At 48.9% G+C, this 14549-nt stretch overlaps 1 protein-coding gene across 17 annotated transcripts in view; it reads right to left on the bottom strand.

Moving 5' to 3' along the window:
* Tacc2 (transforming acidic coiled-coil containing protein 2) overlaps window positions 1–14549 on the bottom strand; it is a 216586-nt gene that overhangs the window by 31258 nt on the left and 170779 nt on the right. For all 17 annotated transcript variants that reach the window (XM_085841258.1, XM_029479160.2, XM_029479167.2 and 14 more), the window contains 2 exons: window positions 3891–5196; window positions 97–157 (listed from right to left, as the gene is read on the bottom strand). In XM_085841258.1, coding sequence (XP_085697384.1) covers window positions 97–157; window positions 3891–5196 — 1367 coding nt within the window. The remainder of the gene's footprint in view (window positions 1–96; window positions 158–3890; window positions 5197–14549) is intronic.

A 14549-nucleotide genomic window follows, 5' to 3' on the forward strand; every position in this document is an offset into this window, starting at 1 on the left:
ATATAATAAATAAATAAATCTTTAAAAAAAAAAAAAAAAAAAAAAAACCTCCCTGCTCAGCAGTGTACTACTGAAGGGGTCATGGGAATGCTGTACCTGAGAAGGTGGGTCAGACAGAGGAGACCGCTTTGGAGACTTCTTCACCCTAAATGTGTCACTGTAAATAAAATGGGGTCACAGGTCATTCCAAAGCACCCAGTAACTTCCTACCCCACCCCATCCCCGCCTACCAAACCCCAGCTAAAGGGAACCCATTCTGACTTTCTAACTAATGGTTCGTTAGCCCCCAAAGGGAAGACCCACCAAGCTGGAGACCTTTAAAGACAAGCCATTTTGGAGAGCTGACCCAGAAAAAAAAATGCAGCTAAATTTAACTAACTGTTCTTATTTTTATAAAAGCAAAGTCGTGGTGAGGAGACTACGTTCTGAGCCAGCTACGGTTGGGGGAGGGCTGTAGGCTTATGCCACTAATTAACAGGATCCAATCTGCACATGTGCAACGAGACACAGCTCTTCATGAACAGCCAGAGGAGCCCACACGGAAACAGAAAAGTTCTGGATCCTGTGGGGATCCTGTGAGCCCTTTGTACTCACAGGAACACAGAGCACAATGGGTCCTTCTGCTCTGGAAGACTCTGGGTAGGATTCTGACTGGAAGCAGAGATGAGGAGGGTGGTAGTTTATGTCTTTTCCCTGGCTATGGTTAATGGACCAGATTCTACTCCCTCCCTTCCTTCCTTCCTTCCTTCCTTCCTTCCTTCCTTCCTTCCTTCCTTCCTTTTTCTTTCATTTGTTCTTTCATACAAGGTAATGGAGGTGGAGTGTCAGACGGGCCCCAGGAGAAGGGATGGTTTTAGCATAAGCAGTACTATTTGGTTTAGCATAAAAAGTACTAATTCCAGGTTCGCATAAACAGTAATATTCCAATTTAGCATAAACAGTGCTATGTGGTCCATTAGTCACCATGCTCTTGGGGTCATTTCTATAATCAAAAATGAAGGCCTCCAACCTGCAAACTGGCCCTTCCCTTCTGGTTTACAGCCCTCCCCAGTATGGTTTTAGGACCAGGCAAAGCCAGAGCATAGGTATGGAGGAGGTGGTCCCTCCCTTTAAATCCATCACACACCTCTGTTTTCCATATTAACTGAATAGGTACAGAAATCTGGTACCCAAGTTCCTTCCTTGTGTACTCTCAAATAAAACACTCCAACAATGGCATTTGATCATTAAAAAAATGACCATAAATGGTTATTTATTGCATTTATGGCATTTACTGTAAAACAGTCTAGTCCCAACATAAGGCATATATTTATTCATGCATATAAATATATAACGGTTTTGTAATTGCTTGGGTAAGACAGCATTGGGAGACTCTGTGCTTTCCGGGGGAGGGGAGCTGCCCCTGTAAGGACAGGGGCAAAGCACATAGATTCAGAGCCCTGGCTAGGATACAGAGCACCAGAGGCATACAGATAGCCAGTTGCACTACTGCCTGGCAAAGCTACCCACAGATCTGACAGGTTAGCACCCAGCCTGGATGTAAGTGACCAGGAGGAGCACAACCATGCTGGCAATGGACTTCGGCTGTGGGCTCCACACTGGGCTGATCCCACATTCCCTCAGACTTCTGAAAGCATGAATTTGCAAGAGTCCAGATGGTAGTACTTCACAACACGAGAACCAGCCTCGGTGGTCTCCGCCCAGGCTTCACGCAGTGCTTAATATGAAAGCATCCTGCTACTTACTACTGTGAGCAGTCACCCACCAGCCCAACGTACAACAAAAAGGAGGGGAATGAGGAGTTAAAAAGCAATGTATGATAATGATTTAAAAGATAAATAAATATAAATAAACCAAGCAGGGGAAGTGTTCTGTTACGGACAAGCAGGCAGCTGCTGGTAATCACGTTTCCCTTTTCACAGGCAAGCAGTCTCATGCTGATCACAGTGTGGAGATGAAACAGAAAAGCAACCCCTGAGTCCACGGGAGCCCTGCACCCATCACTCCCAGGCTTGACACAGAAATAGAGCAGCCACCACAGAGAACAGAGGGAAAGGGCTTGCGAGCAGAAGCAAGGCAGAAGCCCCACACTGGGTACAAAAGGCAGAGTACATTAAATTTACTTACAACAGAGAACACACAGACATCACATCTTCAACCATCCTAAGACAAGAAGACAAAGAAGAGAGACAGACAGAAGGAACTGACAAAAAAGATAATTCTGCAAACACTGGGTACTAGTGGGCTAGGATGCAATCATCCATCGTGGATTCCGCTCCAGCAGGGCAGCCTTGTGGGAAAGGGCTGCCTGGACACAGCTTCCGCTCCAGCTTCTGGCCACCCAGAGACTTGGTACCTAAGAGCTCTGCCTCCACACATAGAGTCTTCCAAATCAGCAGACCCACATGTGTAAAGGGTGAGACCAGGCTGCAGGGTCCGCTCCCTCAACCTTCCTTAGCTCTGATGAACTAAGGGATGTATTACTCTCTTGGGCCAGAAGAAGGGAGTGGCTGCCAGGTGATTCTCCTTCCAATTTATGGTGTTGAAGGGTAGACATTTGTGGGTATTATTCCACTTTTGAAATAAAGTTCTATGTTGATTTGGTAAGTGGGGAGGTAGGAAGGATGTGGGAGGAGTTCGGGAGGGGAAACTATAATGAAAACATACTGTATGAAAGACATCTATTTTCAATAAAAATTATATATATAATTCAATATAATAATATGTAATATAATAATATATAATTCAATATTATATACAATATAACATAATTCAATATAATAATATATATTCAAGCCAAGTAGACCCAGAGGGGCCAGTACTAGGGCATGGTCCTCTGCCCTGGGAGGGGGGACTTAGTCTTTCCCACCTGATTAAATTACAGTTGATACTTCCCAAAAGAGTCAGACTGTCTGTAGCAAGCCTGCACATGGTCCTCAGGAATGGACCTATGGCCAACAAAGTTGGACTACACAGCTAGAGGCAAGTGTTGGTGGACAAGCGCCATTCTTCCTTCCTAGGGACTGTAGGTCTGCTTCCCCTATCCACGTTGCACTAATCTCTTCTGCTCTTAGAATGACTTAAGTCTTGTTTGAAAAAAGATGACCAGAGAGAAGGTAGGCAGCAAAGAGCCTGTTTCTTTGTTCCTTTCCTTTCCTTTCCTTTCCTTTCCTTTCCTTTCCTTTCCTTTCCTTTCCTTTCCTTTCCTTTCCTTTCGAGTCAGGGTTTTTCTGTGTAACAGTCCTGATTGTCCTGGAACTCACTCTGTAGACCAGGCTGCCTCTGCCTCCCGAGTGCTGAGATTAAAGGCATGTACCACCACACCCGGTTAAAGAGCATGCTTCTTGCAGGCTCATCAGATGGCAAGAAGCAGCTTTCCATCTGGGGCTTTCTGCAGCCTGGTACCGTATGATGCCCCTGAGTTAAAGTCACATTAGCAGGTAGAAACAACTGCTGTACATTTTAATGTTATTTTGCAGGGTGTATATCCTAGTGGCATTGTATATGTTAACCAGGGAGGAGTTGAGCTTCCAACAGGAAGGTGGCCAGGTCTCTCATGTCTGCTCCTTTTCTATGGAACTTTCCATACTCCCCAGGAGTTGAAAGGTCATCAGTAGGTAAACATAAAGCTACAAGCCACTGGCTTATTGAGGTAAAAAATAAATAAATTAAGGGCTTTGTGGGTTCCAGGATGGGAAGATAAAACCACGGAGGCTTCGGACAGAAAGGCAATGTATGTCCTGCCTGCTTGGAGAAACAGTCACAAAGATGGTGTCACCACAGCAACAGAGGACAGAACAAGGGCAGCTGGCGATTCTCAGGCACAGGACTAAAAGTCACAGGAACGCACGCCCGCTCACAGCCCTTACCACCTCCCTCCTTCAACTTACGTCTTTAGTGGAGTCTTCTTCTTCTTGGCAGGTTTATTCAACCCATCCCCATCTGCTTCCGTGGTGCTGGCTGGGATCTCAAAAGAGGCCGGGGACTTAGAAGGTGAGCTGGGGGTCTTAGAGGATGCCTTAAAGGGGTCAAGGGGCTCCTCACAGGCATCAGGGTCAAAGTTGTACGATTGTTGGGACAGTTTGGGAGACTCTTGCATTTTTGAGGTGGAGGAAAAAGGGTTAAAATTGGGGTCATCCCACTTGTCTATATCAAAGGTGTAGGTACCTTTAGCAATAGGGGTGTCACTGGGTTCAGTAGGGGACCTTGGAGGCGAGGCAGGAGTGTTGTCAAGTTTCTCGGGGGTCTTTTTCATCTTTGGCCTCCTTAGGGGCATTTTGGCAACTGGCTTCTTGCCTATCTTTTTGGTAGGAGGGGCGTTTTCCTGCTGACTCTCCCAGCTTCCCTTGTCCTCAGAATAGTCAAACTCTAGCCTCACTGACAACCCCTTGGCAGGCAAGTCCTCTTGCCCCCCACTGTCTGACAGGGTCACCTCCACCGCCTCAGAGGCTGTGGTGAGAGGCACTGATTTCCTCCCAACTGGGGGTGAGTTCTGCACTCTGCCACCTCCAGAAACCAGGGGGCTAATGTCTTCTGCACTCTCCAAAGTCAGAGGACAGGTGGCTGTGGGGACAGCAGGGGACTCCAGGGGTGTCTCGTCTGACAAGGTGCAACCAGCGCCCTCAGGTGTGGCCGACTCCGTCTTCGTCTCTGGTACTAAGTGTTCCTCACTGGGGAGTGGACTCTCTTCTCCTGGTTCCTGTTGGGTCTCCTTCACTGGGGGGGTTTCTGTGGGTTTCTTGGTGGCTTGCTTCTTTTTCAAGGAAGGTGGCCGTGTTTTTTTAGTTCGCTTAAGGGTGCTGGAAGCACTGTTGGATCCTGTGCCACATGCATCTGTGGTAAGGGTCCCAGCTTCAGGGCTGCCGGGGCAAGAAGCACCGTCAAAGTCACTGGCTTGTAGGCTAAGCGAGCGGGACAGCGTGGACTTGGAGGGTGGCACGGACTCGGTGGATTTCCTCCGCGTGCTCACCTTACACTCTTGACCCTTATAGTCGGCAGAGCACGGCTCCAAGCTCTGGAAGTTATCCACCAGCTCGATGCTGTCGAAGTCTAAGTTGTAAGTCCCGCTGCTGGCTATCGGCTTGTCTTCATCGAACACCGCCGAGGAGGAGTGGGAAGGACGGAAAGGGCTTCCTTCCACGGACTCGCTGCTGCGAGGGCCATCGGGAACCACAACCGGTGGCTCAGAAATGCATCCTGTGGAAATGAAGACAAAGCGGGTCACCTAAAGACATGGGATACTTGGGATCATTTCTCATCCTGAGCCAGACCCCCACTCCACAGAGCAGAGGTTGATAAACTCCAAAGACAGACACCCCCCACGGGCAACAGGTTCCGGTTTCCATGCATCAGTGGGTGCAGATCCTGGACAGGTTTCCCTCAGTTCCCTCATCTGTACAATGGGAGCCAGGTAGCTGATGAAGGAAAAGCCCCCATGGTTCATTCCATAGCACTTTACCAAGTGCCTGACTTTGACAGGGGTCATGCTGGGCATCTGAGCAACAATCAGAAAAGACAAAGGCTTGTCCTCCCAGCCTAGCAGCCATTGTCATTGCCACCAAAGCGTCTATGACTACTTACTTGCAAGAGACTCTCAAGATCAGGCCCAATGACAGTCCCTCATGAAGAAGGAATTGGGGAGGGCATCAGACCCTCACCTGAGAGTCCCATCACTCCGTCCTACATCTACCCATCTGCACATGGTCTTGTGGTAGCATGTGGCATACCAGCTGAAGGAAGGACTTTATATTTGGAGCTATGAGAAATCGTTGCCCAGAGTGAGGTGACTTTCTTTGTTCTGGCAGTTTTGGGGTTACCCAGACTGTAAGTAAGGCGAAGAAGCTGGACTTTGGAGGAATGATACTGTAAGTCTGCCATTAGTGCCCTCCCTATCTGGTGGATTTATATCTCACCAGGAAGTTCACAAAACAAAGAGAAATCTTCCCAGACAGAAAGGACCATATGTGCCAGGGCCCTAGGGTAGGAGTATCCTTGATGTATTATAAAAAGAATGATGAAGCTGAAGCAAAACAAAACTAGTAACCCGTCGGTATGGACATTAAGTATGGCCACAATCAACCCTGCTTCTGACTGCTTAGACACTGGGAAGACTGTGCAAGGCTGAGCAGGACCGAGCCTGCCCTCTACCACCTGCCTCTCCAGACACGACCCGGACCCTCCTCTCCCACTGACACAGCTACCTCGCTTTGGCTTTGGATCTTATCTATTCTCAGCCCTCTCCTCCCAGATGTCTAGCCCCTCCGACCTGCTAGCCAATAAGCCAACCCTCCCTTCCACTGTGCTCAGGGACTCCAACTATCAGTCAAAGGATGCCCAATGATCTCAGCTCCCCACAGCGGGGGAAACCAACCAGCCCTCACACAGCTTTCTAGGTTCCTAGATGTTCTGCTAGAGAAAGAAAAACCCTGTACCATGGTCTCAGAAGGCAGAACAGGAAACAGAAGAGGCTGCACAGAATGGAGCTGTGACCTTGGACTGTGTGCGTAGGCGGGTGGTGATGATGTATTAACCCTTTCTCTTCAGGTGAACGTCCAGCTCAAGTCCAGGGAGCCATTACACTTGAGTTCCAGATCAGTGAAAATTCCTCTAAGATTATGTGTCACATGAGATTCATACTGAGCTGGGTATCCTGCAGTGCAGTTTTACTTTCTAAATGACTGTCCTATCCTGAGTCCCAGCAATCCAGATGTGGAAAAGGCTCACTCAAACAGGCCAGTCTGTTTCTGGAGAATACACCCCGCCTCCACACACCGCACCCGAGGAGGATGTGGCTGCTGTTGTGGGTGGAGCCAGTTCTTATGGTGCTTCCTGACTTTGCTCACAGGCAAACCCTGAGGCTGGAGTCCCAGCAGATACAGTGGGAGAGGACCGCAGAAGCCTCTTGGGTTGTGAAAGGACTTCCTCACCTCTGGTTCCAACCTGGCAACTTTTTCCCTCAGAAAGCTTAATAAACATCCCTTGGATTGCAAGCACTTAGGGAACTCCATGAGGCACCCAGACCCTAAGTGTTTGCAGCCTCTGGTCCCAGCTCCCATCACCAAACACACTTGCTTCCTTCTCATCTCAGAAGAACAGGTGTTCACCTTTCTCCTTCTGAGGTCACTTCCCTTTGCTGAGGTCCGGGCCTTCAAGCTCAGTTTCTTCTGGTCAGCAGCAGCCTGGTCTTGTAGCTACTTTGTAGCTGCTCCTGGACAATCACCTCAGAAGGCAGAAGACTACAGATGCTAAGGGGGTGGGTCTAGGGGCTGTCACATGGGAGTTGGCAGCAGGGAGAGGGGCCTCAGCCATCGCTGCACTTCGGTAGACAAGCTTCCCTTCCAATCTGTTCCATTGCCTTAGCAGCCTTCAAATGTCAGCAATTTCCCCTGCATCATGCAACAGTCAGCAGACAGCTCAGCATCTGCTCTGTTTTCCTGTCTACTCAGCCTGGCTCTCCTATTCAGATGTGCTCTTCCCTAATTAAATCAAGGCAAAGAAACCTGGTTTTATTGCAGGTTCTTACTGTCAGCCCAAAGGATGCTTGGGGGCTATCTCTCATTGTGGGGGACTGGTCTGTTCAGAGCATCAGCGTTGACTCACTAAATGCCAGTAGCACTTTCTCTCTTAGTTGTGACAAAGTGTCTCAGACCCTGCCTCCTGGGGACAGCACAGTCCCTGGTTAGGAGCTTCTATTCTACAGAGTGGTTTCTAGAGCAGATGGCTCCCTATGAGCTATCACAAGGTTGGGATGGCCTTCCCATGTCATTGCCATGGGTAAGCCCAGATTGACAAGGCAACCATGTCCATCTAATTCCCACTAGATTTCTACATAGTCACACAGAGCTGCATAAAGACTTCATTCATCCCAAACCTGGCATGCCTTCAATGTCAGTCACCATGAGGCACACCTTGAATAATACAGAGGCAAGGAAAGATGAGGCCACAATCCCAGCCATCCACATAAGCATGTCCCCTGCAATCACTATGCAAGCCTAGGCAAAGATATCTCTAGAAATCCACATTGTACCCCCCTGACTCTAGATTCTAGCTCAATCCTGGGGCAAGTTAGCATCTGCATTCGTATGAAAAAAGTCCCCACATGTTTCTCAGCTATGCTAACCAGCTCAGTTGCCCTCATCAAGAGCCAAGACTGGGTGGCTTCAACAACAGAAATGTGTTTCCCTGCAGCTCTGAGTACTGAGGCTGGAAGTCCACAATGAAGGCGTTGTCAAGTCTGGTCTCTCCCGGGGCCTTTCTCTGTGGCTTTCAGGTGGTCAGGTCTGATGTGGCCTTTCCCCTGAGCACATGTTTCCTTGAAGTCTCCTCTTGTGACAGAGTCCCAACCTAAGACCCCACAGAACCTTAATTACCAACAGAAAGGTCTCATCTCTAACATGTTACATCAGGAGTGAGGATTTCAGCATGCGAATTTAACAGATATGCAAATCAGTCTATAACATCAGTGCTGGACAGCATAGCCTAAGCTAAGCAGCTGTACTCCGAAACAAGAAGTAGAGAGAGCGTGCCCTCACAACTGACATCACCCACCTGACCCTCATCTTCCGACCGTCACCAGAGGCCCCATTTCTTAGCCTTTCTGTGGTGTCTCCCCAGTGACACTTGAGATGGCTTCCTGTTCTATGAGTTCACTCCAGGCAGGGATGCAATGGCTAGAGTGAACTGCTGGCATCCTGGAACACTCAGATGCTCAACTGACCAATAAATCAAGCCTGCAGGAAGCATGGCTGACTATCTATCTAAGTGCAGAACACAGGAGCCCTTTTGAGGCAGGCTAATGAAGACCAGCAGAGTGTTGCTCTGTCCTCTTGTAGCATCTTGGCAGTAGTTTTAGGTAATACAGTGCAAGCATACGATGAATTCAATATCTCCCAAGCTTGTCTAGCCTAAAACACATCAGGGACACTCATCAAAATCTAGACTCCCCGTTTTCCCATCCACTGATCAGTCCACCCCTTCCTGAAGAGTTGGTCAACAGAGATGTGTTGTGGTGGTCTTTTTGTGCACTGTGTAAAGACTGTCTTTGTATTATTCAAATACTGATTTCTACGCAACTGGACTTTAGTATTGTTATTCATTTGGTTGCACTCTATCTTGTAAACAATCCTTTCACCACCTTCTGACTGGTTAAACAAAGAACTAACTGGCTAATAGCTGTGGCAAGAGGAGAGGCAGAACTTTCAGGCAGAGACAGGGCCTCTGGGAATGAAGCTTAGGCAGGAGAAATCACCAGCGAGACACAGAGGAAGAAGCAAGTGCCAATACTCAGGAGGTTCTCACGTGGCAGAGCATAGACTAGAATAAATAGGTCAGTATGTTATGCTAGCTAGCTGGGAACTAGGTAACCAAAGGCCTAAAGCTATTTAAATAAATATAAGTCTCCGTGTCATTATTCGAGAGCTGGTGGTTCCAAAGAAAGTCACAATGAGGCAAGGCCCTAAATGTTCATTTTAACAAGTGTCACAATTGAGCATCCGAGACAGGGAAGCCTGTGGTCTCTTGCTTGCATGTATTTCTGTACACCATATGTGTACCTGATGCCTGAGAAGATCAGAATAAGACATTGGATCCCCTGGAACTGGAGTTACAGATAGTTGTGAGATACCACGTAGGTGCTGGGAATAGAACCCAGGTCCTCTGCAAGAGCCGCAGCCAGTACTCATAACCACTGAGTCATCTCTCCAGCCCCCACGTTTTGATCTTCAACCCTCTGTAAGACAATACTTTAGCATCTGCCCTTCAATGGCTGGAGGGTTGAAGATAAGCTCTGATAGGACAGGATTGATCTTCAGGATGAACTTGGACTTCCTGTGGAGGTCTGCCCTGCAGAGTGAGCAGGCTCAGACAGGAGCAGGTTTACAGTATCCACTACCTTCCTTGGATGGGGCCCAAAACACAAGGCTCAAGAAACCAAAGCCAAAATAGGCCAGCAAGAGCGTCAAAGACCTCTGGGTAGGCACCTTCTCTCTGGAAGACCTGGTTGAGTCTTAAGAAACCCATATGGGGAGGAGAGCTCTGAGCACTGAGTTCCTGAGTATTCTTCTTGCTCTGGCTGGTCTCTTCCCAGACCTCACTCAAGTCCCAGAGGCGTAGCAGAGATGGAGACTTTGGGACTAAGCATAATTAAGCTGGGGAGAGTCTATAAAAAACAGACTTTTTTTCATTGGGGTCTACTCTGTGAGATGCTGAATATCACGGAGTCAGGATTGGGGGAGCATAATGGGGGCTCTGGACAAATGGCATTATCTCCAGGAATCCAGGAGCACCTTTGTGCTGACAGTCCCCACCGGAAGGTGGTCACTAGGCACCTGGCAGCTTAGGCTGGGTCCCAGCTCTACTGCAGGCACAACAAATGTCCTATTTCTCTCGTTTGGTCTCTTTCCCAGTGGGTTGTCTACCCACTATGCCCAGTATACCCAGTCTATGCTGACAGGCCCTAGAGGCTGAGACACTGGGTCATCACCACTTCCAGATTCTGTTAATGTTAAAAAACATGAGTCCCTTCCATCCTCCTCCTCCAATTGTTACCATGAATAGGAGGTGAAACTGCATGAAAGCCCCTCCTTCTGAGGTTAGAGAGGTAACAGGGTGGTTAAGAGCACTTACTGCTCTTGCAGAGGACCCAAGTTGAGTTCCTAGCACTCACAAGGTGCCTCACCATCATCCGTAAATCCAGTTCTAGGGGACCTGACCCCCTCTTCTGACCTCCTTGGACACTAGGCAATCATATGACGCATATTCACACTCAGGCAAAACCCTCATCAAAACAACAGAAACGTCTAAAGTAATACATATATTTTTAAAGTGCCCCTTGGTAAGCTGAATATAGCAGCGAGGTGTCAGGCCACTAGGATGACCTGACTCTGAGAAGGCAGTGCCAAGGTGCAGGGTTGACTAAGTAACACGTCCACTCCGTGTCCTTCCCCGAAGCTCCTCAGTCTTGCTGTCACACACCCCGGGACACCTCTGCAGACAACACTGCTCCCCACTGGTACAATGATGACTGCACAGTTTGGTTTTGGTCAACGTGACACAAACCTAGGCATATCTGGGAAGAGAGAACCTAACTGAGAACATGCTTCCATAAGACTGGCGCGCCTGTGGGGCATTTTCTTAATTGGTGATTGATGTTGGAGGGCCCAGGTCACCGTGGACAGTAGCACCCCTGGGCTGGTGGTCTTGAGTGCTGTCTGAAAACAGGCTGAGCAAGCTACAAGGAGCAAACCAGGGAGTAGCGTTTTCCTCCACAGTTCCTGCCCCCCAGGTTCCTGCACTGACTTCCATTCATGATCACCCCAATAGAAGCCTTAGCATTGCCTTAGCAATGATCGAATGTTGTAACAGGACAACCGCCTCTGCCCTTCCTGGGGACCATGGGCTGAGCTACCCATCCGGGAGACCTGGGCATCCCTGGCTCACTAGAGCTCATGGAAATGCCAGGGTTTAGAGCTTGATTATGACAAGGAGCTACTTCAGAACTCTCCAGTAGGGTCACAAAGAGAAGTAAATAGGTGTCCAGAGGGCCCTGGCCTGGCCAGGTTATTGGCATTCCTACCCAAGTTTCCCAGGGCATTGTGAACAGGGCCACAGTGAGCCACTGAGGTCACTACTCCCTGACTTCCTCGCCTGTCTGTGCAGCCATGCCCTCCTACTATCCTTCCAGCTTGAGGTAAATGGGGCTTTGACTGGCAGCAGTGGGCTCAGTGGTTACCCTCTGCCTACATAGTGCCTTCCACGGTGCAAGAGACTAGCATGCCCCATGTAGGCTCTTCTCCTTAAACATGAGGAACCTCTGATCTGCAGAGTTACACAGAATCCACAACAGCTTTACCTGTTCCAGAAACCCGGGCCCATGTTAACAATCATATCAGGACGAGCAGGAAAGCCTGCTCACCCTGTGCTTGTGGGATCCAGATGCAGCTCTGCAAAGCCTTGGTCCTCAACCTGTGTCTTCAGCCTAAACATATATGAGCCCTGAAACTCCCATGCAGGAATCTCACTCTCAAGGCAAGACCTCTAGGAGGAAGTTAGGCTAGGGAGAATGGTCAGGAATGGAATGAATACCTAAAGGGAACTTGTCTGTCCCATGTGCCATGGGAGGACACAGCACAGTGCTGCTTGTAAACCCGACCTCCAAACAATCTCCAGTTCAGCCTCCAGAACTAAAGTAATGAAATTCTGCCATTCACAGCTACGCTCTGTCTATGGATAGGTTGGCTGAGGTTGGAGCTGAGGCTGTGTATTCTGGGCAAGTTATTTCATAAATCTGTTACTGTTGAAAGCCAAGCATTCTTGCAAAGATGGACTAGAAAGCCACATGAATGTCCGTCCAGTCTAGGGCATAGACAGTGCCAGGAAATAATGGCCACAGCCTCTCAGATCCTGCCCACGATACCTGCTCCCTGTTCTGCATCCCAAGAGGGACATCTTAATACCAAGGGGCTTTGGGTCACTTTTGGGTGTTTCAGGAGAAGAAAGCAAATGCCAGTATGTATAGAAACAAGCCTTCTGCCGTAGACTAGGTGACAATAAATCATTGCTGGCAGCTAATGCTGAGAGGTGTAATCTAAAACCAGAGACTCACAGGCCACCGCTTCCCAGCAAGAGAAAATGGGTAGGCACACAGGGCACCGGACAGCTCCAACCACAAGACCCTCCCAGTGCCCTTCTCCAGGTTAGTAGAGAACTCTGGCAGGCAAGAATGAGCAGACAACTGTCACCATGACACGGTTGTCCCAGAGAGGACAGGCAAGGAACTCACCTCACTTCTCCTACTAAGCACCTAGCATTGACCATCTACTTCCTGCCACCTGACCATCCTGCAGAGCTCAGCTCAAACTGCAGCTCTCAGGGCCAGCTGACAGAGCTGCTTGGCACGTGACTGAGTGCCAGTGGGTACAGCAAGGACTCAGCAGTACCTGTGTGGCCAGCACAGCAGCAGTCCAGGAGACAAGCTGCATGAGAGAGCCGGAAGCTAGAGCTCTCAACGCTTTGGGACAGGGAAGGTATGTGACCTCAGAGGAAGGGGATGCTATTCAAATAAGGGATAATTAGCTCTCATCCAAGATGGACATGATGTAGACAAAGGCCCTACTGCAAGCCTAACACCAGGAAGATGCAGAAGCCGAGGGTATTATTTAGTCAGGTGAAAGTTAACTACGTCCCACAGTGACAACACTGTCAAGTGTTCCATAGAGGCTAGAAGGCAGTGATTTCAGACCTGACAGGCTGCTGCCTTCATTTATACACAGGAAAGCATGGCTCCTTAGATGGGGACAGATATAAGGCGGGCACTTAGCATCCTGTCCTGCTGTGCCATGGAGCACAAACACGCTCACAGGACCCAGCATACCGCCAGCAACGACTTTTGTAAAACAGGTTTCCAGGAGGGAAAACCATGTTTGTTCTCACGGTCAAAGGTCTGGTCTATTATTTCCTGTGGTTCCTTAGTCCTTTCGTGTCATTCCAGGGACTCAGCAGAGGAAAACCATGAACAATAGACTTTCCTCTCCTGCCCTTTCTTTCCCGTGGCTTTCAGAACAAACCCTCCTCTCCCCAGGGCGACCTACTGGAGAAGCACAGTGCCTTCTCACGCCTTGATGGTGCCCCTGCAGGTTGGGAAGATGGGGTGCGGGGAGGGGGGGCAGCTTCCAACATGTGCAACAAATCAGACAGCCTTTTGTGTAGCCCAAGTGAAGGAGGTGGGTGCTTTATGCAGACACAGTCCCCAGCTCAGGTCTCCTGACTGTAATCTACATCGACAGGCTCACTGCAGCTTTAAAAGGAGAAGTGTAAAGTCGCTGCTCAAAAACTCCAAGGGGTGTAATCAAAGGTTCTGAGGGATTGTGGCTCAGTGGTGATTAACATCTCCACACCGCTGCACACAGGTTACCTCTTAAGCCTCTATAATGCTCATTCTTCTATGAACTGTCATTTAAGTAAAAGGCGGGATTCTGTGTGTTTGCTTTTAAGAATGGAGATGATTCTCTGTTTTGTTGGAAAAGAATTTAGGGGATGGTTGGAGCCGCCGTCACCCTCCCTAACAGTTTGCACCCCACCAAGATGAAGACTGAGAAGCCAGAGCCTGGCAAGGGGAAAGCTTTTCCTTTACACCTGACCGCCAGCGAGTTCCTGCACCACTGTGTGCCGGGGCTCCACCTTGCTCCATCGCTTCATTTTTTTTAAAGACTGGACTCAACTTGTTTACAGTGTGAGCTATGCTTCCGACTTCAAATGATGAGGTTCCAAAGCGTCATGACCAACCCCATGGATTTCCCCAATCCAGTGGCTGCCTGGGATATAGATCTACTGTGTCTGACCCAAGCTCCAATTCACAGGACATTAAGGACCCCAGAGCTTTCCAATATCATTTTCCAGGAGAGAAGAACAGGAGAGAAGACGGAGCCTGTCTGAACACAAAGGCACACTTGATGTCTCATGACACTCTCTGACTCCTCGCTTCGAACATAAAGCGGTACGATGGTTGATTTTTGTCTATTCTGAAGAGAGTCTGAGTTTGTGGGAGAATGAAC

This window comes from Mus caroli, unplaced genomic scaffold (assembly GCF_978045245.1).
Source record: "Mus caroli unplaced genomic scaffold, Mus_caroli_1 scaffold_8, whole genome shotgun sequence".
Classification (NCBI taxonomy): Eukaryota; Metazoa; Chordata; class Mammalia; order Rodentia; family Muridae; genus Mus; species Mus caroli.